Source organism: Trichoplusia ni, chromosome 3, assembly GCF_003590095.1.
Source record: "Trichoplusia ni isolate ovarian cell line Hi5 chromosome 3, tn1, whole genome shotgun sequence".
Taxonomy (NCBI): Eukaryota; Metazoa; Arthropoda; class Insecta; order Lepidoptera; family Noctuidae; genus Trichoplusia; species Trichoplusia ni.
This window is the reverse complement of record NC_039480.1, coordinates 16,961,638-16,986,105: the sequence shown is the minus strand read 5'-3', so window position 1 is coordinate 16,986,105 and position 24,468 is coordinate 16,961,638. Positions and strand designations below refer to the sequence as shown.

Sequence of the window (24,468 nt, the reverse complement as noted above, 5' to 3'; positions counted from 1 at the left end):
TATTTAAATAATAAGCATTCAAAATATTTTAAGCCTAAAGTCTGAAATCCTTTTTATGTTGCATTTTGCCGCAGTATACGTTCCAATTTACTTGAAACATTATCTACATCCTATTGAACTTCTTTCCTAGCGTTGGTTGTCCGCCTGTCATTGTTTCGTAAATTGTAACAGGACTTCAGATTGTCAATCGGTCTCGTAGGCTGGGATTGGTTTTCTTTCTTGGCAATTTAATTTAGTCTACGAAAACCTATTTTTAAGTGACCAAAACAAAATATAAGTATAGCATCGAATTCCATGAGGAATAGTTTTAGATGTAATTTAGGTTTAGGAAGTTTGCGTTATCAATGATGTATTATTTTAAATTGATTAAATAAATGTAAATAATAAAACAATAAGAGGTCGGTGTTAAGTGATTTCTCCGCCCACTGCGATCATTATGCGATTAGAGAGACGGGAATTGTGTGTCGAGTTGATGTCGATGGAGTTCTGAGAATGTCTGGGGAAGGCGAGCGGGCCTCGCGGCCGAACTCGCTGGTGCTGGAGGCGCCGCCCCCGGAGCGCGAGCCGCTGCACTTCGACGTGCAGCTGGTCGGCGCGCCGCCGGAAGTCGAGCAACTCGTCAACAACATCAAGCAAGTGGCTGAGGACTTCCTCTATCACTGGAAGACTTTCCCTATTGGTGAGAACTGTTTTTGTGTTTATTGTTCTAGTCGCTGTTGTTTTTGTTGATGCTACTTTTTAAAGTTGAATAATATGTAACATAAATCAGACAAACTGCTTTACAAGTTTTTTACATCAACTAGTCTGTTCTGCCTCCTTTGTTTTAGGAAGTACATTTCTTTTTACCAGTGCCTTATAAATACTTATATTAATAACCTAATAAGAATGCATTGAAACCAAAAATAATAGTAAAAAATGTATGAAACATTGAATTTTAAGACTAAAATATTTCAGTATGTAGGCCATATTTGCTTAATTATATGGCTACACAACTATTTTAGAAACAGAATGTTTAGTATGAAAGTGTTCACATACCATTATCTAGCTTGTTGTAAGCAACATTTTCTCCTCACTACAAAAATGTTAATTGTTGTGTAGGAATTCTCATTACTGTAGTTATCTTCTCTATCAATCTGTTAGATTTCTGCATTAATATAGTCCTTAATGACTAACACTTAGAGTATAAATTCTATTGTTGTAGCATTGTAGAACCTACCAAAAAGGTTGAATTAAACTGACCTTTTTGTCTCTTGTTCCTATTATTAGCTGCTATTTATTGTCTGCTATTAGTAATGCCCATTGTTGTTCTTGTAGATAAATGTGAAGAAACATTGAAAACCTGAAATATGCTTAATTTTTTATTTATTTTGACCGTATCATATATTTTATCAGGAATAAATAACTTAGTTGACCAGAAAAAGATTTTTGATAGCTTGATCAGTGCTTTGGAACAGATTTGAGATAAAATACATTAAACAATAATATTTTTTTATTAAAATAAATTTTATTATTATTTAAAGAAACCGTACATTAATGTGATTTTTGAATTAAGTATGTTAACTGACATACTAAAATATATTAAAGTTGCCATACTTTCCATGAATCATTTACTACAGTGCCTACAAAGCAAATTGTTTTTATAGTAAACTACTCTATGTCAGAGTCACTTTGTGAAACATTTTTGTAGTTCATAGTCACTGTTTACAAACTACTGTCACAATATATCAATGCAGTGATTACAATACTAATATAGAAACAGTAAACAATGTCATATTATCATAACAATTTGTGAATTTGTATACTTGAAAATATTTTGATTGGTATTTTTATTTAGGTGCCTATTAAATGATCAATGTGTTAGTGGTAAAAACTCTAAAAGGGATAAAATATCAATGTAAACTGTTTTTTACTGAAAAAAAAATATATGTAAGATGTGCTTAAGAAAGTGTATTGAGATAAATACCTTAATTTTTTGATTTATCAAAAACATTTGGTCATGTTATAATTTAAAGATACAATCAGACTAATTACTATCAAGTTACATGTTCCAGGACATCCAGGGCTAAGAAAAACTATTTTTTTAGGTATAAATTCCACCAATATTTAAGCCTGATAAATACCCTGAATCACTCTAGAAGTCGAAATTATGACCTTTTACCGCACCTAAAAGTATATCCTCTAAAGACATAATCCATCCACAGTGCTACCTCCATCCCGATTCACGGGTCACGGCAACCGGCCATCAGACATCATCGTCCCGCCGCCATGCGACGAGCTCGACGCGGCGGCGCTGGACGCGGGGGTGGAGCCGCACCCCCTCTCCGCGAAGCAACTGCACGCCATCAGGGAGAAGGGGTAAGCTGTGGAATAAGCTAGTGCGAGCTTAGTGCTTTACTTATTATCATCATCGGCCTAGCCATTTCCCAACTATGTTGGGTTCGGTCCAGTCTTGCCGGATTCAGCTAAGTACCAGTGTTTTACAAGGAGCGACTGCAGAATCTGACCTTCTCAACCCAGTTACCTGGGCAACACGAGACTGGTTGTCAGACTTTTCAAGCTTCTGACTACCTGTCAACGATGTATGAATAACAGTAGGCTGTTACCAAAATACTGACCCAAAATTTGATGTGCCTTTCGAAACACGGAGGAACTCGTTATGACAAAGATGGTCACCCATATAAGGACGACCAACCGCGTCAAGCGAGCTTAACCTGTGATCGATTCACTTATGTAGTTATAGCTTAGCCACGAGCTCTATTATGTAAAAGTACGTTTATCATAATATCGCAAAAACAGTCTTGCAGTTACGAAGGTGAGACGTTGCTACGCCCTGCGCAGTGCGTAGTAGCCGTCTGGCTTCGAAAGAGAAAGAGATAAATAGGCACAGGATTTAGCGGTATTCGGTTCTACACATTGCATACTAAAAATCTTAATATTATAACAATACTCAACCGATTAATAAACTATAGACCAATGTTTAGGTTTAGGTAGGACCCAAACATAGGTTTCTGCTTTTGGCTAAAGCTCAAGATTTTTGCATATATTTGTACAGTGATCTAAACTCTTATTAGAAAATCTCTTCAAATATAATTTTCTTGACGCATTCGTATATGAGTAACACATTATAACAGTGGCATTCAAATACACGTCAACACAACTTGCATATATAACAATGGTACAACAAATAACTCGTTTGCGAAGCGCAACCCGTTCACTAGGTCTGCTACTTATAATAATATAGGTGTAATATACACAGACATCACCTAGACATAGCCTTAGATTTTCTGGAAAGTATTGGGTACCTGAAACAGAGCATCTTTTTTTTTAATAAAATGTGTTTTTGGAGGCCCAAGTCTGAGCAACCGGTTACATACTCGATCCATGCCAGTAGTCAAAAATCATGATATGATAACGACGGCTGAAATATTTCTATGAATGAGAAAAACTGTTTCGTTGATACACGTCAAAAATGCACCTCAATAACTCTAACGAGCTCAATTAAAACAGTTCGATGTTGAGGTCAGTTTGGTCAGTCACATTTGTTCAATCATAGTTAACCTTGAAGAAATGCATAATTATGGCTTTATAAATACTTTACGGACAATAAGCTAGATTTAAAAAAGGTTTCAGCAAGTACAATTATCCTCTTTGCGTATTCTGCAATCTTCGTCAATACGTCGCTGGTGAGTCAAGCCCAGTTGAGTAAGACATGATTGAAATTGAAAGCAGTTGATATGCTTTTTACTCCAGCCGGATATATGTACACATCGGCCCAAGTTAATAGTAGCACCGGCGTAATTAAACGTTCATTAGTATACGTGTGTCACGGACCACACCGAAAGTGTTTAAAAGTTTAGATACTAAAAATAATTAATACTACGGAACAATCACTTGTGAATAGACTGTAGTTAGGAAGTATTTTTTGTAAATTAAAATACAGAGCTTAAAATTTTATTACGTCTATTAAAGCCGTAATGTTATAAAGCTCTTATTTTTGATTACCTTTTCCTAATGAAAACGTTAACTTCGTTCTGTAACGTTCATAATTGACGTTAACTAACTGTTTTCGCTGTCGTTAAGCAGCTTGCAGGGGATCTCTTCATGCCCTTTATTCATCAAGCTCAATTAATATTTTCACTCAAACGTTTAAGTCCGGTGCAGTGCGCTCGGCCCGACTTGTACAATTGTGTCCCACGGCACTGTGATCGCTGCACTTTCTTTTGTTTCACATCGGCGCTTAACCAAATGTAACTCATGTGTTTTAACAAAAACACATGCTATTTTTAGTTCTTTAATATGTTCAAATACTCGCACATTGTGTGTGTGTCCAGATGTGAATTGGTAGCGTAATTAACGTACAACGGACTCTATTTTTACTGATCTATATAAAAACGTTGTCCAAACGAGAATTTCTCTCGTGTCGTGCAGTTAAGAGCGTAAGTGAACAGTTCGTTACACGGCTACAGCTTTATTACACGCAAGCATGTCAGTTTTACTACGTAGTAGTGATTTATTTGACAAAATATAACAGGCAACATTTTATTTTAAAATGAGTCATATATTTTCACACAATTCTTATGTGTTACAAAGAAAGAAAATTTCAAGACGAGTTCAATCTATGGCTTCTGATCTAAGTTGAGCTTAACGAAGGAGTATAGTTTAATACGTGACGGCTGAAATACCAGTAAAGGTAAACAAAAAAAAAAGTTACGTTCAATAGGAGGATCAAAAAGTGTTTACTCGAACTGCAATTAACGACAACCTTACAAACATGTAATGTGCACTACGTTACGTGTGGAACACTGAACTAGACACACAACACCTCCGCATTGTCAGGACGCCTATTCAATTAATACAGTTAATTATATCCATGTAACTCTACACGAACTGGACTAGCCGGTGTCGTGTCATACTTATATTTACACGTAGAATTGCAAACTTTTCTAGACATGGCAGAGAGGAAAACTCTGGAAAGAAAATTACGTAAAATATACAGTTTAGTCAGGTCATAATTATAATAACACTTCTTACTTGGTAAGTCACCCTGTATATACATCAGGGGTTTATACAACGAAATTTGTAAAAGGCCTATAACAATTTAAAAACCTATAAATGGTAATTAACTCGCCCTCGTTATAACCAGACTCGTTTCAGTCGGCAAGCATTGAAATTGACACCCTCTGCCGGGCGAACCCTTGTGGTATCCAAGCGTACAGATATTTTAAGTGATAGCTATAATTTACATTAAATTTGAATTCCAAGTCCCATATAGAACTAAAACTTGTACAGTTACATAGAACCCAGACATCCCATCTCAGTTTGTGCAAGAAAACTTTCACCGTCTGATAAAGTAATTAAGTAAGTCTGTCCTAGGCTCGAGTCGAAGCAATTTTACAAATATTTACCGCCCAGACGAAACTCGTAAAGTTAATACAACCATACACAGTACTGGACTTGGGTCGCCCTATTTATATTTTTATGTCCCACTACTGCAGTGCGTAAAATGGACATTGTTATTTGGCCTTAATCTACGTAATTGGCAGGTACATTGGTAGCTGAGAGCCGATTCCATGCGCGGTCGGGTCTGCCAATTCGTTACGGGAATTATAAGAAACTTTTGACCTATATTACACTGTAATTCAGTAGCATTTGGGGAATATTAAAAGGTTTTGTTTATACCGGTAAACCTAATTCACTTTGATTTCAAATATGAGAGGATAATATAATATATTTCTTGCGAAGCGAAGATTTTTATAAATAGGGATGTTCGGGTGTTTTCACGCCCCAATAAATATTTGGTTAGGTCGACGCTATTCGTCCATAAGAAGGTTCTTCAATAAAATTTAAGCTTGTTATGTTATACTGGCTGATTTTATTTGCGTAAATACATCACTTATTCGCTGGTAATTTTAGTCTCGTAATTACCGATCACAGTCGTGTTCCAGTTAAGATAAGTCGACGTATATAAAATGCGTTAAATCAAAATACGCTTTTAGATCTAAGTATTGTCATACCCTTAGCGTCGTGTAGATGACGTAAAGTTTTAGAATCACTAGGACATAGTGTCATGTTCGCATTTTATGTGTAATGGTCAATATAGCTGATTTTTTTCTCATGAAGCTTGCACAAGGACAAAGTTTTTAAGCCGAGGAAGTTAAACGCTAAGCAATTGGAATCGATACGTGAATGGGGGTATGTGGCCCTATATTATATTATGTATATGTATGTTACATTTACGTGTGTTATTATTATTTTTAACGTTGGCTCCAATGTGCAGTTTTTAATGAGATTTTATATAAATATCACCTTCCCCATTCAGCCATTTCGAATTTTATAATAATCACATTACATTTACATTTGTGAATCTTATTATATTTTACTGATTTGTGTTCCCTCTTATTATTAGTATTTTTAGCGAGTTATTATTGTTGTTGTTATATCTTATGTTTATTGTATACTTTTTATTTTAATATGTATAGTATACATTGTTACCCAAATATGTAATTTAAAATGAGTTTGTATTCGTACCCCCAATAGCAAAATAAGAATATAACATTTAATTTTTAGAGTGCGGTCCTGTATTTCAGCGCTTTGCCAGTAGATTTTTAATCTGTTGCGTAATGTAATTAATTCCCGCGCAAGTGCTGCGGGCTTTATCCTTTCCCATTCACGCTTTGTTAGGGCTTTCGAGCTTTATATTTAAATACCTCGGCTTATGAATAAGGACATTGGAGCCAGTGTTGTTGTCCCTATCATAGCATGACCATTAGAAATGCATTGTTTATCTGTGCAGTATTTCCATGATTTATTTTACCGTACATTTAGTTAACGATTTAGTTTTTAGATTAGAAAAATTATAGCTGACCAAGTATATTTTCTGCAAAGCGTCTATTGTGATTCTTGTTCAAGAAGCTAAGCGAGTAATAAATCTTTGTAAATGTGTTGTAAATAAGATCTCTTTGAAATAGACTTTAGGTAAATTACTTCTGTAAATTATTCTTTTAAATATGCAGTAACTTCAATAGGTGATGGAACCTTTTTAAACGTAGCCTCTTTTCTATTGTCTGTTCGGCGCAGCGCTATACAATACGTCTACTTAAAAATCAATTCTGTGACGTCATTTCGCGACGCGATTTAAAAAGGTTTTGTCGCGTGCATACGATTATTTCTTACAAATATGACAATGGAGAATTGAAATCGTGATTGTTGAATGTATGGTTTTGAAACCATAGTCAATGTAGTAGTAATATTTATAGGTTACAGAATTTAGGTTGTTATACTTTGTATGCCCTTTTTTATTTCATTAATGTAAATGAAATTTCAGTTCTTTTACGCTATTTTTGTCTCTGCAGTGTAAAGACGGACTTATTATCTACATAAATATTACAAAAAGCTTATCTAATAATCCTTTACTTATTGTAATAATTTTGATTAAATACTTCGACCAAATAAACTCTTCGACAAAACCTTTTTCCACTAAAATAAATCGGAATAATTACGTATCCAACATAGCAACCATACCCTTATCAATGATAACTTTCTAAAAATTGATATATTAATACTTCATACAGGGAGTTCGAAGTCCCCTCCCGTCACTTCCCCGGGCAGACCCACGTGTGGCGCGTCGCGGGCTGGCTGCAGCGGGGACGGGCGCGCGCGCGTGAGGAACTCTACCGGCACGTCGCGCGCGCGCTCGCGCTCATCGTGGTCGTGGCGAGGGACCGCCTGCTGCGCGACGAGCTGCTTTCAGTCATCGCTGGAGCCAAGTCCTTGCTGCAGGGGCTGCATAGGTATGTCGTTTTGATGGACAACTGTCTGGACTTTGAAATGGATTGGATTGTTTGTCGACTGTAACATTTGAAGTTTTAGTCGTTATTAAAAATAATTTAAAGTTTTTAATCGTTAAGTACTACATGCTCTATGTTTCTGTTAATTTGAGATAATTTTTTTCATAAAATATTTTAGACTACTGGATTTGGCATTCGGAATGTCATCCCTAGAAGCGCGCGACCTTGACAAGAAAATCAGAGAAGAAAGGTCTCGTTACCTAGTAGCTGAACTAATTTGTAAGGTACGTAAACAGTTTTTCTCTTGTCGACCAAACGTACTTAGTTGTCTCTGTTTACTGGAAACATCAAAAAGTTTGGTAGCCATCAGAAAAAATTAAAACGTTAGGAGTTTCAGGGGGTCTTCCGTGTACACACTGTTGCAGTTTAATAAGTGTGCCGTTTAGCTTTCGCAAAGGCAACCAAATTATTTTTTGTTATCGTCTCAAATCAATCAATCAATCAAAATTCATTTACTCAAATTAGGCTACTAAGTAGCACTTTTTGAAGGTCATTTACATTGGACAGCACCCAGTTTCGCCCACCCTTCACCGCTTCCTAAGTGCTTTTGCTGTGAGAGAAGAAACGGCGCAACAAACTCCCCAGCAGCACGCTGTCATTCCGTTTACAAAAAATATTATAATTGTACAGAACAATAACAAAAATAAGTGTGCAGGTGCCATGCCAAACAAACAAAAGTTTGAGGTCGCTGTATATAAACCTATACGAAATTAAACTTTAAGTACTAAGGCCAAGGTCAGCAGACCGACCAGCCACCGCAAGCAGCACCCGTTCACGAGTATGACGCAAGGGTCAGCCATCACCTCCCTCGCCATATTAGAGGGAAGGAGGTGACCCGACCCAAGACGCCACCGCAGGCAGTGACGACTTAGGGAGCATGACGTATCTGCTGCCGGCTAATAAAATAAAATAAGACTGAAAGAAATACCCCAAACGTTGATTTACCTGGCATAGCCCTAAACACGGAGGCGGCATAAATTGCTACGTCATTCAATTTTATAATTAATAAATTATACATGTCAAAATTTATAATAAATAATATATACGTGCATGCGTATAATTATACTAAAAATAAAACAAAATAGGTAACACAATGTTACACACATAGAGTATGTCTATCAAATTACACAAATACACGTCAAACATTAATCCACACTAAACCGTCCTGTGCAAATCACGGCGACCAACTATTTTTATCATTTAAATAATCATTGATTGTATAGTAAGCCTTCTTGCACAGTTTATCTTTAACCGTTGTTTTAAATGAGTTAAAAGGCAATTCCAATAAAGTGAGAGGCAGTTTATTGTAGAGGCGAACACCAAGTCCCACAAATGAATTATGTACCCTGTGTAACCGGTGCGATGTACCAATTAACTTATGTTTATTTCGTGTATTTATACTATGAATATCACTATTTTTGGAGTATAAGTGAAGGTTTTTTCGTATCAGTAGTATATTATCTAAAATAAATTGGAATGCTACCGTTAAAATGCCTATCTCTTTAAACCGCTCCCTAAGAGAAACTCTAGAGCCTAGTTGGTAAATGGATCTGACAGCTCGCTTTTGTAAGACGAATATCGATTCGATATCTGCTGCCCTACCCCACAAAAGTATGCCATAGGACATAACGCTGTGGAAATAGCTAAAATAAACAAGACGAGCTGTGTCCACGTCAGTAATCTGCCTAACTTTTCTAACCGCATAAGCCGCAGAGCTGAGTTTATTTGCTAGGTATGCAATATGCGCCGTCCATTTTAATTTTGCATCAACTGTAACGCCGAGAAAAACCGTCTTCTTAACGATACAACGTAATGTATTTATTCAATATTTGTTTAGCATGTAACGATTTCACCCGTATTTATCGGTATACCCCGACTAGTTTCAGACCCAATGGAGGTCCTTTATCACGAGCTGACTCAGCAGTGGGCTCGCCAGCTTATAAAAAACACAATATGTGTTCATTTCCCCAGCCGGAGCACCAGGAAGACATAGCAGCGCTCGCGGCGTGGGTGACGCGGGCGATGCGTCGCGCGGCCGCAGAGAAGACGGACGCGCGCGAGCCGCCGCGCCCGCCGCCGCCCGTACCCTGCCTGTATACCACACCGCAACGTACACAGGTACTGTTATATACCATAGTATAACTTGAACTAAAGGAAATCAATTAATATTGGTTTGATTGATGACTTAGGGCCTGTTTCACCACCGCCAAATAAGGTCCCGTTATTGTACTGGGAGGTGAACTTTAAGACAGTTTTTGTGCTTAATGATTGTTTTAAATCTATCATCGAAACAAAAAGAATTAGTGTTTGCTGTTTATTGTACTCACAGATACAGCACTTGACTTGGTATTTATCTATGATTCAATAATCAATAAAAACCAGCACTAAAATATGAAATAACTATTAATTTTACTGTAGGTGGATCTCCGCCTATACCGTCGCGAGCTAGTTCGTCGCGCGGCGTCTACGCTGCAGTCGCTACTGGAGCGTGAGTCGCGCGGCTGGTTCCTGCACTTCAGGGAGCGACGCGCGGCTCAGCTCGCCAGCCAGAAGATGCCCATGAAGGATATCGAAGAGGTATCGTGCTAAATACGTTGAGTAAACAAGCAGTACAAGAATAGGCTGTTTTCTTGAGACACTTTCGTATTGTACTTAAGCTCTGCTACATAGTCTAAAAAGTGTAATATCAGAAAATACTAATTCATGACTTACGCTCTAGCACAGTCTGATAGCACGCCGACTGTAATTAAACTGCAATCGAACTTTACTTGGTTAAACTCAATTGTGTCGTAAATAAGGATTCACGTGACATCAAAAACATGCCCAAATAGCTTCTTCGATTATCATACACATCATTACCAGAAACATCAGCGACTTTCCACTAATTGGGATAATGAAACTGCCTTAATTTCACAATATACCAATTAAATATTGTAATATATCAGGAGGTGCGCGAGGCGGCCATGCGTGAGTACGTGTCGCGCGTGTGCCAGGCGGTGCTGGCGAGCGAGCCGCTGGCCGCGCTGGGGCCCGACGTGCCCGGCCTGCTGGCCGCGCAGCTCAGGGCCTCCGCCATTGTCACTAGGTAAGAGCTTCAGCAACTTAGGCAAATTCTTTCAAATTACAATGTCAAATAAAAAGTCATGTTTCAATATTTTGTCCAACTTGTTCCAAATATGTTACCTCCAACTGAAGTACAGGCTTTTGAAAAAAAAATGCTGTGCTTGAAAAACAAATCGCCCGAATAGTGTGACCAAATAACTCACTCTGTTATCAGGAAGATAATATTTTTTTCCACGTTTTTCTTGTTTTTTTGTTTGTCGTTCCGGTTGGATTTTTGTAACTCAATTTTGTGGTACTTCCTGATAAGCTAGAAGGCTAAAATTTCAGCGTAGCTTCAAGTCCGATGACACTGGCTGGACCGATTTTGATAAAATTTTGATTGAAGTGACTTCTTATTCTACATCGAGTTCTTATTTTAGGACATTTAAAAACATGGGTTTTTAGATTTTTTAAATCTATTAATTTTATTTTTTGTCTCTAGAGCTGAAGAAGGCGTCCGCAGAAAACTAGAAGCAAGCTTAGCGACTGCCGAAGCTAGAATATGCGCGACACATCCTATCCTGTCCCGGGCAGAGGCTTGGCGTAAAGAGAAGTTAGCGGCTGCAGCGCTGCGCCTACAGAACGAGCTGCGTTGGACGCCTATGGAGGACGCGGCTGCAGCGATGCAAGCCCACAAGCTGCATCAACATCGATACTTCTTACTCAGAGATCTTGCCTTCTTGAGGGACAGAGAACCGCTACTTATGAAGGTAAAGTTTTCCATTGTCCAATTTGTTAGTGTTAACAAAGGTTATATACTTACACTAGCTTTCCCGGCGGACTTCGTACCGCCTTAGAGTCGATGATAATATTGCTGATTATTTTTAAGTAATCATTTTAAGTTGTATATAGGTTGTAAATAAGAAACACATGATTTACTAATATTGCCAATTGAATTAGTTTTTTATGCTAATCGCGTCCCTTCAGCAAGATCGCAACCACCTTCATATACATCTACTGCAACTTAGAGCCAAACTCATGGGTGCTGCCAATAGATATCTAGTTTATTTTTGATTTTGACTACCATTCCCCGATTTAATGGTACCACCTTCATGTATTACTGCTACCTGCTCTACTGGTAATCCCCTCATGACTGCTACCTACTCTAAGGTCCCAGCCTACTCTCACGCGTACAGTACCTGCTACCCAGCTATAACCCTCAATGCTCTACTGGTAATCCCTTCATGACAGCTACCTACTCTAAGGTCATGAAATACTACTATCTGATCTCCTGGTATCACCCTAATCAACTACGGCTACGTGCTCTCCTGGTACCGCCCTCGTGCTCCCCAGCTACAACCCTCATGAAATACTACTATCTGATCTCCTGGTATCACCCTATGGACAACAAAAGTTTTACATGTAATAAACAAATCAGCATTTATTGAAATGAAAGTATTCATTACACATATCGAGTTTTCATTGTTTTTAAGATATATTCTGTTTTCGGGACGGAAACAAATCCAACAAATCAAAAACCATGGCAATCGGTCCAGCCGTTCTCGAGTTATAAGTGTTGTAACAAACACGACTTTCTTATATATATATATAGAGATAGAAGTAGTTTTAATATTGATTTCTTACAAATATCAAATTGTCATCCATACGTCATTACATAGCTGTCATTTGCGTTTTGTTATACCACGTTTTATAGTGACTGACGTTTCATGTCAAGTCACACGGGAACGCTGTCGAACGGGATAAAAAAGGGAATTAAAGTATCCTATGTCCGTCTCCTGGCTCTAAGCTACCTCCCTACCAATTTTCAGCTAAATCTGTTCTGCCGTTCTTGAGTTATAAGTGGTGTAACTAACACGACTTTCTTTTATATATATAGATTTCCTATCTAGTTGATATTTATTTACAAAAAATTAACAAAACTAATTGATTTCGTTTATTCACATAAATGGAACCTATACATATCATCATCATCATCATCATCATCAGCCTATCGAAGTCCACTGCTGGACATAGGCCTCTCCAAGTGCACGCCACTGAGATCGATTTATATACATATATCTTTATCTAATTTAAGTAAACACAAAAGTTCAAAATATTGCGAAATCCTGGTTGTAGCAGCAAACGTACCTAATCGCGCTACTAACTATCGTGAGACTGATTCATTATTAATTGATGTAACGGTTCACTCTTGCATATTTATCGGGTGTGTTCGATTAGTTTCGGACTCAATCGGAGTCCTTAATCATGAGCTGACGCGGCGGGATCGCGAGTCAAACTGACGTCAGCGGTCACCGTTACCTTACTGAAAAATCAAAATTCAATAAAAAAACACAAGTAACCTTGAATTGTAACTGTATTGCACAATGCACAAGTTACATGTGTGCGCAGGAGCTGCGCGCCGCGGTGTCGCCGACGCGCGCGTTCACGTGGGCGCGGCGCACGTGGCGCGCGTCGCGCTGGCAGGTGGAGCGGCACTTCCGCGGGCGGCGCGAGCGCGTGGCCACGGTGCTGTCGGCGCGCGCCACGTCCATCGTGACGCCGCGCTCCGACCCGTCGCAGCCCGTGTTCCTGCTGCAGCGCGACACGCAGCGCACCACCACCACGCGCTGGCCCGCCTGGCGGCTGCTCAACCTGGCGCACAGGTCCATGCTTCCGTTACCGACGATGCGACCTCAATTTATATATTTAACTACGAACTACGTACCTACAATCGATGATAACAATTCAGACGAAAATTGTTTTTGTTTCCATATTTTCTCACCGTTCCAACCTTCCCTGGACTTCCACGAATATTTCAAGACTAAAATAAGCAAAATCAGTTCAGCCGTACTGCTCATCCTAGCCACGCAATACACACTGTGACCGACATCCAGAGTCGCGCAGAACGTGTGCGGAGTGATCCCGTGACTCCGCCTCGGGCAGTTCAAGGGGGGGTTAGGATGTTTTTAGTCGGAGAAAATCCGACATATCCCCACACCATACCCTCGGCGTAGATTAAAATCATTAGCGTTTTCGTATAGGACAAGCGTTTTTGTGATCCATGAATACTTTGCCAGAGTCTGGGTGTCTTTGTGCACGTGATTTGAATTATTTTTCAAGCTCCCTGCAACAGAAGGATTCAATACCTTACTGCGAACGTAAATAAAAAGAAAATGTGTAGTTCATGACGTTTTGGCCGGCCGAATGATTAATAAATTAAATGATTATACTAATAAGTCCTTGATTTTCGACCGCTACCTTCCTAAATCGATGTCGCCCTGACAAAATAGTCTTCAATTTGTGTTTGTTCACACAGGACGTGGTGTTGGTGTTGGAACATAATGTACGTGCTGGGCGTGTTGGTGCCCTGGTGTTCGGTGGTGTCTCTGCGCACTCTCTTGTGCATCAAGCCTTTTGTGCCTGACTACGAGCTGTCACAGGTATGTTCACAATTTAATGACGTCAAACGGAATAAACATAGAGACCGCGGTCGCAAGTGGACTGTTTACGATCACGGCCAGTGCAACCGGGTAGAAACGCTAAGCTTTAATATAGATTATATCCCGACATCAGTCACTGATTTCGAATTCAGTGGTGGCTTTGCGGATTTATGCATGAGATGCAGGTTTGATTCCAACGCAGGTAGAGTGAATATGATTTATTTTACCACAAATGGTGAAAAAAGTAATATTAGGGTATCGCCGCAGTGAGCAGGCGTTGTGATTAATGCTCGCTTCCCATTACGGGAAGAGGCCGTGCCCAGCAGTGGACCCTAAGAGCTTAAGACTATTGTTTCCTTTATGTGTATACAACAGCTGTTTGATTATTTATGTATATTTAGGTGAACGGGACACTATTTCCGAAGCGTAGCAGCGAGACCCAGACGATGTGGTCGCGGCTGTTGATGCTGTGGCGGCACGTGTCTAAGGAACGCACGCGGTTCGAAACTGAACCCGATACAGGTAATGTACTAGTAATATATTATTATGTGAAATCTGATAATGGTGAATGAAAAATTATTATCGTTTTATTAGTTAAGTGAGCAATACCGAACGTAAGCTGCTAATATGTAGTACCCATGGAATTGGTCACGTATTTTTTTTCCATAGTTTTTACTTCCTACAACTTAGTTAATATGCTTTCTCTGGAAATTTTAAATAAAATTTCATTCATTTTCCAAAACTATAATAATAGTAATGTTTTATTTACCAAAGAAAATAAACAATTCCGACGATCTTCACAATAATCCCTACATTACCTACTAATAATACAATTGTTTGTTACGCTTTCACGCTAAGAATACTAAACCGATCATCATCGAACTTTGTGCACGGATTCTTGGAGACAATAGAAGTAACATAGGGTTATTTTTACTCGAATAAAAAAAAGGTTATGCTTTACAGCGATATCCCACGCGGGAGAACTCGCGAGCGATCTCTAGTATATTTATAAGTAATTACGGAAAATCATATCTTTTTCGCAGGTTTACTAGGGAAGGGCCTGAGCCGACAAGCGAACCGCATCTGGAACTACGGCATAGTGGGCGGGTTGGGTTCCGCGGGCCTTCTGCTGGGGTTCCCGATCGTGGCGTTGGCCGCGTGTACCGTGTGCGGGCTGCTCGCGCTGGCCGTGCCGCTCTGGCTGCCGCCGCTCGCTCTAGCTCTGCACGCCACTAACGCGCTGGTCTATGATGTGGATTGTCCTGACCCGGATAAACTGAATAGGTAAGATTTGGACTACTTAATTTAGTTAAAACAGTCTAATTAAGGTCTAATGACAAGTGTTATATATAGGTCATTATTGGAAGTAATCAGTTTGACTTTCCCTTTTTTTCTTATGAACCGATTTTGAGAAGAAAGACGTTAAAACTGTCGTTATGCTTTTATTAATTTAAACAAAATATTTATTTTTCCACTCAAAATGTTGATAGACCCTTTCGCCAGGCAGATATTGTTTCAAATATCAACGCAATATTTTTTTAATTTTTGTTCTGATTTACCGCCTATGATCTTCACTATGAGTTAGTCAAGTACTTAAAGTAAGTCATGATTTATATTAGGTGGTTCGTGTTGTTGGAAGTGTTGATATGGCGGATCGGCGTTTTGGGTATAATACAGCCACTGGCGGCGCTTATAGTGGCGGTAGTATTATGTCCATTGGGCGCGCTGTTGCTGTTAGTCGGTGAGTAGTGTAGTAGTTAGTAGGTTTTTAGTGTTCTGTGGATAAGATTATTATTTGATTATATGTGATTTAGACGATTTTATATAAAAAAATCTGTAAAAATATGGTTGTGAAAATAAATTTCGATAATTATTAATATCAAACTAAATCATTATTTGACCTGAAAATGGACAGTCAATTAAAAGTCGAGCTGACACAGATTACCAAAGTAAACATGTACAACCGACGGAGTTTAACAAACATACAAATATACATGCACAATGACACCCAGAGTCAGAACAAGCATTCGTGGATCGCACAAAAGCTTGTCCTACTCGGGGATCGAAACTAACGAAATAATCTCGTGTGTGTGGTGCGGTCAGGCGGCGCGGCGTGGTGGGGGCTGCGCGGCGTGTGGGAGCGCGCGGCGTGGCGCGGCGTGCTGGCGCGGGGCGCGCGCGTGCCCGCGCACGACTCCGCCTTCTGCCGCCGCGTGCGCGGGCCCGGCCTGCACACCAAGACATACTACCAGATCACGTGCGTGCATACTTACATCATTTCAATGTTTTGTGAATCCCTCGTTATTTTATGAAAATGTTCACTGCTACAGTCAAGGCATCACGAATATCTTAAAGTTGATAATCGTCAAACAATTATGTTGAAATTTTTTAACGATCTTCGTCTAAATTTGAGTAAAATAAGGCTATTTAGAGGCAGATCGACGACCTCCGTGGTCGAATGGCATACGTACCGGTTTCAAGCTGTCGCTATCTCTGAGGTCCCGGGTTCGAACCCCGGTGGGGCCAATGTAAAAATGCACATTTCTACATTGTCTCGGGTCTGGGTGTTTGTGGTACCTTCGTTGTATCTGAATTCCATAACACAAGTGCTTTAGCAACTTACTCTGGGTTCAGAACAATGTATGTGATGTTGTCCGCATTTATTTATTATAGATCATCGGCCTAGCCTTTTCCCAACTACGTTTGGGGCGGTTTCCAGTCTAACCGGATTCAGCTAAGTACCAGTGTTTTACAAGGAGACTGCCTATCTGACCTCCTCAACCCAGTTACCTGGGCAACACGACACCCCTTGGTTAGACTGGTTGTCAGACTATTCAAGCTTCTGACTACCAGTAACGACTCGTTATGACAAAGATGGTCCTTCATCCAGGAGCGGGCAAGCGTTGGCGGCAGTATGCGCGCGCGCCGAGCTGGACGCGCTGGCGACGTGGGTGTCGGAGGTCGAGCACGCCATAGAGCGCCCGCTCAGGGACTACGAACACTTCGTGCAGGCATGCTTCGGACCCTTCTCTGTGCAAATAGCTAAGGTAACATCATTTGGATAAAGAAAACAAATGTTTAATGTATACATGTTATACCTATCATGAGATTTGGCACCAGGAATGTGAAAAATAAAATGTTAAGTTCGATATTTTTTAATCTAGCTTACGATGGTTGCAATCTTTTTCACACTTTTTGCAAGTTCTAATTCATAACTTCACACAGGCGTCCTTTATAGTCCGTTTTGAGACACTTTAAAAACGTTACAATTATAACTCAACTTTCTCGGTTCAAAACGTCATCTAGAAGTCTCCCTTTAAAAATAAAGTATACCTACTGTATTTCTTATGAACCTATGTTTTCAATAGACGGGGTCTTACAAGCAGTTAGAGAAGGAATGTAACTCTCTAACTGCGTCGCTGAGGGAGAAGGCGAGCGCGCGGCGGCGGGAGCTCGCACTGGGACTCAGTGACGCGGCCCGGGCGCGCGTCAGGATGACGTCACAGGACTTGAGGGTGAGCTCAATAACGCTGTAGTTGTGTAAGCAAGATGTGTCGAGTTAAAAGTTACGACGTTTAAAAAAAGTTAAGTTCCAATTTATTGCATGTCACCATTTTTCATCAAAATTATTAATAGAGTTTTAACATGTTAGGTAAAATCGTAATTTGACGACTACTGACCCAGTAAATAACCTTTACGATGTTGTGGTCCCCAGCGCGCCGTGCAGGCGTGCGCGCAGGAGCTGGCGCGCGCGTTCGGCGCAGCGGCGCGCGCTGACGACTGGTGGGCCGCGCGCGGGCTCGACGCGCCCGACTGGCACGCGCTCGCCGCCAACACGCTCGTCGAGGTACGTCATGTACATAGGCTGGCGCACGACTGGTGGGCCGCGCGCGGGCTCGACGCGCCCGACTGGCACGCGCTCGCCTGGGCTTGCAGTTTTCTTTTCTTTATTTATGATACCATACCACCCTTTTGGACAAAAAGGTTTCCAAAAATACTTGCCTTATTTTTTTTGATTTCAGGTAAGTAAAGTCTATGCATTGTAGTTCTAACTACAATGCATAGACTTTACTGGGGGGGGTGTCTTTTTTCTTTAATATGGCTTAACAATTGTAATACGTTTTGTCAGGTGTTCGACGCGGAGGTGCTGGTGGCGCTGGAGGCGGACGAGGCGCGCCTGCCGCTGGAGCGCGGTGAGGCGGAACGCGCGTGGGCGGCGCGCTGCGGCCGACACACCGCGCCGCCAGACGTGCTGGCCGAGCGGGACGACTGGGGGGCCGCCGCGCGTAACTATACACTGCATATACTAGCGATACTTGACATAAATGTGATAGAAATACACACTTACAGCTACGGCTGTTTGACAGTAGTGGCAAATCTCACATTCGTGGCAAATGACATGGACTACTTGATATCAACAACATCATACATCAATAACCGTGTCCCTCCCCTCCCCAGCGATGGGCGTGTGGTGTGAGTGGGGCGGCAGCGCGCTCCCGCGCGCGCCCCCGCCCGCGCTGGAGGCGGCGGCCTTCAGCCCGCGCGCGCCGCACAACCCGCCCGTGCCGCACCCCGCCGCCGTCGCGCTCGTGCTGCACAACCGGTGAGGACGGACACCCCAACACACACACACACACACACACACACACACACACACACACACACACGCGCACGCACATACATACACACACACACACACTGAAATCTTTTCCCAGCAATACAACAACAGTTTTTAACGATGGAAATCCGCAGGGACTAACTTCACCTGGGGAAACATACCAGGCGGAGTTAGTGCCGGACTCTTACCGGTTAAAACGGTGTGTCTCCTCGGACGTGCACACAGAACCGCGTCTGAAGTCTGAAACATACAGGGAGTCGTCATAACTGGACAAAGTGAGGAGATGATGACATAAACGACTAAAATCAATGTTGTCTATCTCTAAGCCATTATGTTATCACTGCTATTCTCTACAAACTAAAAATTTTATGTAACCTAAGGCCAACGACAATCATCGGTCAGGGGTCATTTAGGCATGACAATTCAAAGAATGGAAACTGGGCCATGTTATTTTATACAAGCTACACGTTTAAAATAAAATTTATGTTGCTTTGCAGAGAATCTGACAACCCAGTGCCGTTAGATTCAGAGCTTTGCGCCGAAATACTGAGAAGTTTAGAGGACGCTCCTGACTGCGATGACAAACGAGGTAACGTCTTTATTTCAAAATTAACTATCACAAAAAATCAACGATTCTATCATTATTTTGCTATAAATTTAAATAAATTATACTTATTGTATAGATGAAGTAGAGCGGTACCGTGGCGGCGGCAGTTCCGCTGGCTCGAGCTCAGCCAGTGATGGGTCCCCTGACGATGATGATGCGCCCGCCGACATCGCGCCGCTACCTACACCGACGCCAGAGGACTCGTTGTGCAGGTACCATAATTTATGTTACGTTGTCTGTGCACTGTGCAGATATTTTCTCTTGTCTGTGCAAATGCATTCTCACATGAATAAAAAATTACTTACTAAAAAATTAATTGAAAATATTGTATGATATCTCATTGAATCAATATTCCCGCTATCGCCGGGCGAACTGTGAATGACCAAGTGACTACCAATTCTGGGGAGTTTAGTCTATTGACACGCTGTAGGACAACGGTACGATAGATATTCATTCATTTTTTTTTTAAGTTTTAAGTCTTTTTTCCTTTTTCTCTTTTTTCGTACTTAATGCAGTTGGTAGCCCAACATCAAGTGTAAAACAAGAAACATTTCCCTACTAGTGTTTCATATGTGCAGGGTAACGGGCGGCGCGGCGTGTCGCTGGACGCTGACGGGCCGCGGCGTGCGGCTGCGCGCGGACCTCGCCAGCCCCGAGGACGTCACGCTCGACACCGAGCGCGCGCACGGGACCTCCGTCTGAGCGGGGACCTGCCTGCACATGTCACTACACTCCGATACCTTACTAGAACACACCTATTGGCTATATACTCTGTGCTAATCACCGCTCGCGGATTTAAGCGAAGTGTGGGGGGGGGGGGGGCGTAAGGCGTCATTGACATAACGACACGACTTTCATGTGTACATGTGCATGCTTTTCACGGCATGCGATATTCAAGCAAAGGAGAGCAGGGAGTAAGGCGTCATTGACATAACGTACACGAATTTTATGTGTACATGTCCGTGCTTATCACCGCTCACGGTATTTAAGTGGAGCGGCGGTGGGGGAGGGGGGTTAGAGTACTGATCGGCAATATTCGTCGTAATGTTAAGCTACAAAGCGAGTATTTGAGAAGTCTATACTTGGAATACGAATCGATCGACTGCATACACACTCGCTTTGACCCGTAACATTGGCTGCGTATCGTTCGTTAGTGACTACCTTTAAAAGTTTCCCTTCAAGTCTTACGCGGCACTAAAAATTTGGTGTGAGCAAAATGTTCGGCACCTCTGCAGTACCAATATAGCCTTTAGTAACGTTTGGTAAAAACTCATCATATTTTCATCTTACTTTTAAATAAATTGGTCATTTAACTAGTATTCGGCAGGTCACAAAAACCCATTATTCGTATATTATGACTTTAGATATAAACTTTGAATGAAAATCGAAAGATCTCGCGGTTATAACCTTAATGAGATTATTGGGTTATTTTTTGTATTGAATCTCAAGTGGGATCATTTTGATCAATTCTATTGATAAACGTATTTCTTTTATAGTTAAATTATGAAATTTCTTTGGCTTATTGCTTGCCAAAATAGAATATATTGTATTTACAATTTAGGTTTTCATGACAATGTATCTTTTTTTTGTACTTTCTTCTGTTCTCTTATGTCAAATCGTTTGACTTGAGCTTGATGCAAGCGTTAATGAGTGGAGATATTTTTATTGGCATAGAAATGAAATATTAAACAATTTTACCATTTTAAAGTAGCCGCTATGAATAGAAATATTATTAAAACTTTCTGCAGTGTAAATGCTGTATCTGTAACGCCACGCTGTTTGAACTCGACGCATTTGTAAAATACGACTTATAGTGCCTAGACTAGACGGACGTAGCACGAAACTTAGTGTTCCAATAATAATATATATTGTAAATAAAATATACCGCAAAATATATTTAAAATTTAAATAATATATTTGAAGCAAAATCATTACGTCGAACAAAAACAAAAGATATCCGGTATTCGTGTTATAAACATTGAACAAAACGAAACGTATCAAATGACAAATGAATAACAATGTAGCAAATATGAAACTTATTTATAGAAGCTTAAGGTATAAATTACGAAAAAAAGGCAGCTCTAATTTACGGTAGAAATAATTAACATTGAAAAACATCGTATTTAAGTATTCCTCATTTGTTTACCCAATGTTTTACACCAAATAGTTATAACAAAATAGCAATAATATCGGTCGGAATACAAAGAGTCAATTATAAGCATTTGTAGTAAGACTGAGCCAAATGAGCGCACAAAATCTTGGAAATTCGTGTAAACGTTAAGATATGTCTAGAATGAGTAATGGCTCAGTCGGTAAAACGAGCTCCCTATATTAGACCCTAAATCCTTATCGACAAATGAAGCCATTACATGAGGCAATCACTGCTAATAATTACTGACTCGAGTTCGACTCGCGACCCTGCCTTGTCAGCTCATGATTAAGGACTCCGGTTGGGTCCGAAACTAGTCGGGCAATCCCTATAAATACGCGTAAGTTAACTGTTGCATCGTACCACCATACAATCATAGAGGCTTGTACGTATGCAAGTGTTGTCAGTGAGAGTATTTTGCCTCGTGTACAAAGTGCTTTAATCCCATGTGTAATTCGTATTTCGTATCCTTATTAGTAATATTCAAATCTATTACCTCTTAAGTTTTATATATAGTATAAAACATCTGTGTCATTTAACTTGGATACTGTTATTAGGATAAAATCAATTTGATTATTACCGGAAAACTGCATGAAATATTCATCTTATCTCGTCATCGGTTAAATATTTTCGTTGCATTTATTGCTTCTCGAGAAAACACGTCTCGAGCTAAACATACTTTAGCTATGGACTAATAAAAAACAAATACATACAAAACAAGAGACCCTCGTACAGTGGATTACAATTGCCAATGAACATGGCAATGGCGCCAGCCTTGCGGGCACTTTCCCAGCCGAAGGAGTTACAATTTATTCTTCCTTTATTTATCGGATCGTTTATACTATTGTCATTTTGCTTTAAGACTATGACTGTAGCTTCGTCGTGAAGGAAAACAACATAAAATACAAACCTGAAAATTGTTGAATGGTGTTTAAAGCCACGTCAGCCGTCGGGCTGTTTAAACTCGGCCACCAGGTTGCACATAAAGTTCAGCTAAAAGTATATTTTGAATATAAATTCAAAACCTACGTCTAGTGGCTTGTTCTCAATAATGTTAAATATCCAAGTTGGACGGGGCGTAAGCTTTATTTAGGTTAGGTCATATTTAATGAAATAAATATATATGTACGTCTTATTGCTGTGAACGTTTGCAAAATCGAAACACGTTCAAGCGACAGACATAAAGTGCAAAAATCATAAACTTTATTTTAGAGTATACATAATTCCTTATTTCTTACAAAGTGTTAATTTATACTAATTAATGAAATTATCTTTATTTTGTGCAATTGCGTAATTTCGCCAGGAAAAAATGTTTTAGTATAAAAAAGGACTGATTTAACCGTCGTAGGTGGCAAGAGACGGGATGTGTTTCGCTTTCAGAATAAGAACCGCAAATGACGATGTCCAATAAATTGTTCAATTCTTACAGAAAGGTCTAAACACACCTACTGAACAGCTGAAGCGCTTTTATAATCTGTAGTAGTACATCAGTGGTACATCAGGTTAAAATTTACTCGCTATTTGGATGTCGTTTAAAAAAGTGACAACCTGTATAATAAAATTTCTTCGTAAAATATTTTTCTGTAACCAGTAAGAACAGTATGTATTTTTACCACAAGTAAGTTATGTATTATTTTTGTCCCACTTTTGTTGTAAGGACTTTTTTCTTTTATGTGCCAGAGATCTGATTGTTTCAACCAAAGAGCCTTTTATTCATGGTGTTAGTGTAAATAATGCTTGATGCCTCTATTAATTACAATTAAAATCTTATTGTATTATAGTACCTATTATGAGTAGGTTGAAGCTCTCTTCTAGATTCTAAAACAACTAGATTATAAAATACGATTAACGCGTAAAGAAATTATTTTAATATAATATCGGGCCTATTATACACCGTGTTAAAATATAAAATAATTTGCTAAATCGTTTAACGTAGGGTAAGGTTAGTGTTGCCTGTTGTTCGGTCAACGTAGCGGCATTTGCTCATATTCTAAGTTAAATATACGACATAGGATGTATCTCGTTTTGTTATTATGCACAATACAACGAAATACGTACGTTAACTAGACGCGCTATTCTGAGTATGATGCGTATTGCTTGCTTGAGGTGCCGACGCTGCCTCTGCTATGTGCAGGCACTGTCTGTCAGACCCAGGTACAACGTACACTACCTCAAAATATACTTGTAAAGTGAGTTTAAAAAGGTTGAATGTGTTTCATAGATACAATTTTATGACCGGGTCACCTCTTTTAAGTATCCATTACGAACAAAACGTTTCTTTTGAGCAGCGCGTCCAGTATTTTAAGTAGTATCATGATGTTATTGTAACGTAAGTCCTTACATGTCATCGTAATCATTCTTCCGCTGCCATATCAATTAAGTAAATTAAACCCACATTTTTATTTAGAAACTAATTAAGAAGTTTGTAATGTTTGTTTTTCCGTCTAATAACTATTTGGCAGCTATTTTTGACTTGACATCACATCCGTCCTTTGTAATTATCCACCCTACATACCCAACTTATTATATATCTTTACACATCAAGATTTTTTAAAACATTTATCAAGAACTTGTGTGTTTATTAGTTCTGAAATATATTTCATTTTTCAGAATTAAAACCATAAAGTAATTATCTAAATCATTATATCTAATTTTTTTACACTATTTTCAAACATATAATTATCTGTTTAATTAATTTCGAACTAAAGAAAATGTCTATTGCCATTAAATGCAACTTTCAATTCTTTTTTTTTTTCAAATACAAT

At 39.7% G+C, this 24,468-nt stretch overlaps 2 protein-coding genes across 2 annotated transcripts in view; one reads left to right on the top strand and one right to left on the bottom strand.

Annotated features, from left to right (window-relative positions):
• The window catches only part of LOC113492194 (diphthine methyltransferase), a 10,247-nt gene extending 8,950 nt beyond the window's left edge, over positions 1–1,297 (bottom strand). Inside the window, exon 1 of the mRNA XM_026869547.1 lies at positions 1,036–1,297. The gene's annotated coding sequence lies outside the window, so the exon portion shown is untranslated. The remainder of the gene's footprint in view (positions 1–1,035) is intronic.
• On the top strand, positions 34–24,468 carry LOC113508730. Its single transcript, XM_026891814.1, has 23 exons — positions 34–679; positions 2,202–2,355; positions 6,121–6,192; positions 7,572–7,790; positions 7,966–8,071; positions 9,819–9,965; positions 10,266–10,424; positions 10,793–10,932; positions 11,392–11,659; positions 13,299–13,552; positions 14,206–14,329; positions 14,731–14,851; positions 15,373–15,613; positions 15,949–16,070; positions 16,433–16,586; positions 17,220–17,376; positions 17,698–17,844; positions 18,045–18,176; positions 18,459–18,615; positions 18,788–18,932; positions 19,445–19,536; positions 19,631–19,766; positions 20,133–24,468. The coding sequence occupies exons 1-23, from the start codon at positions 493–495 to the stop codon at positions 20,254–20,256; spliced, it is 3,558 nt and encodes a 1,185-aa protein (XP_026747615.1). The 5' UTR covers positions 34–492; the 3' UTR covers positions 20,257–24,468.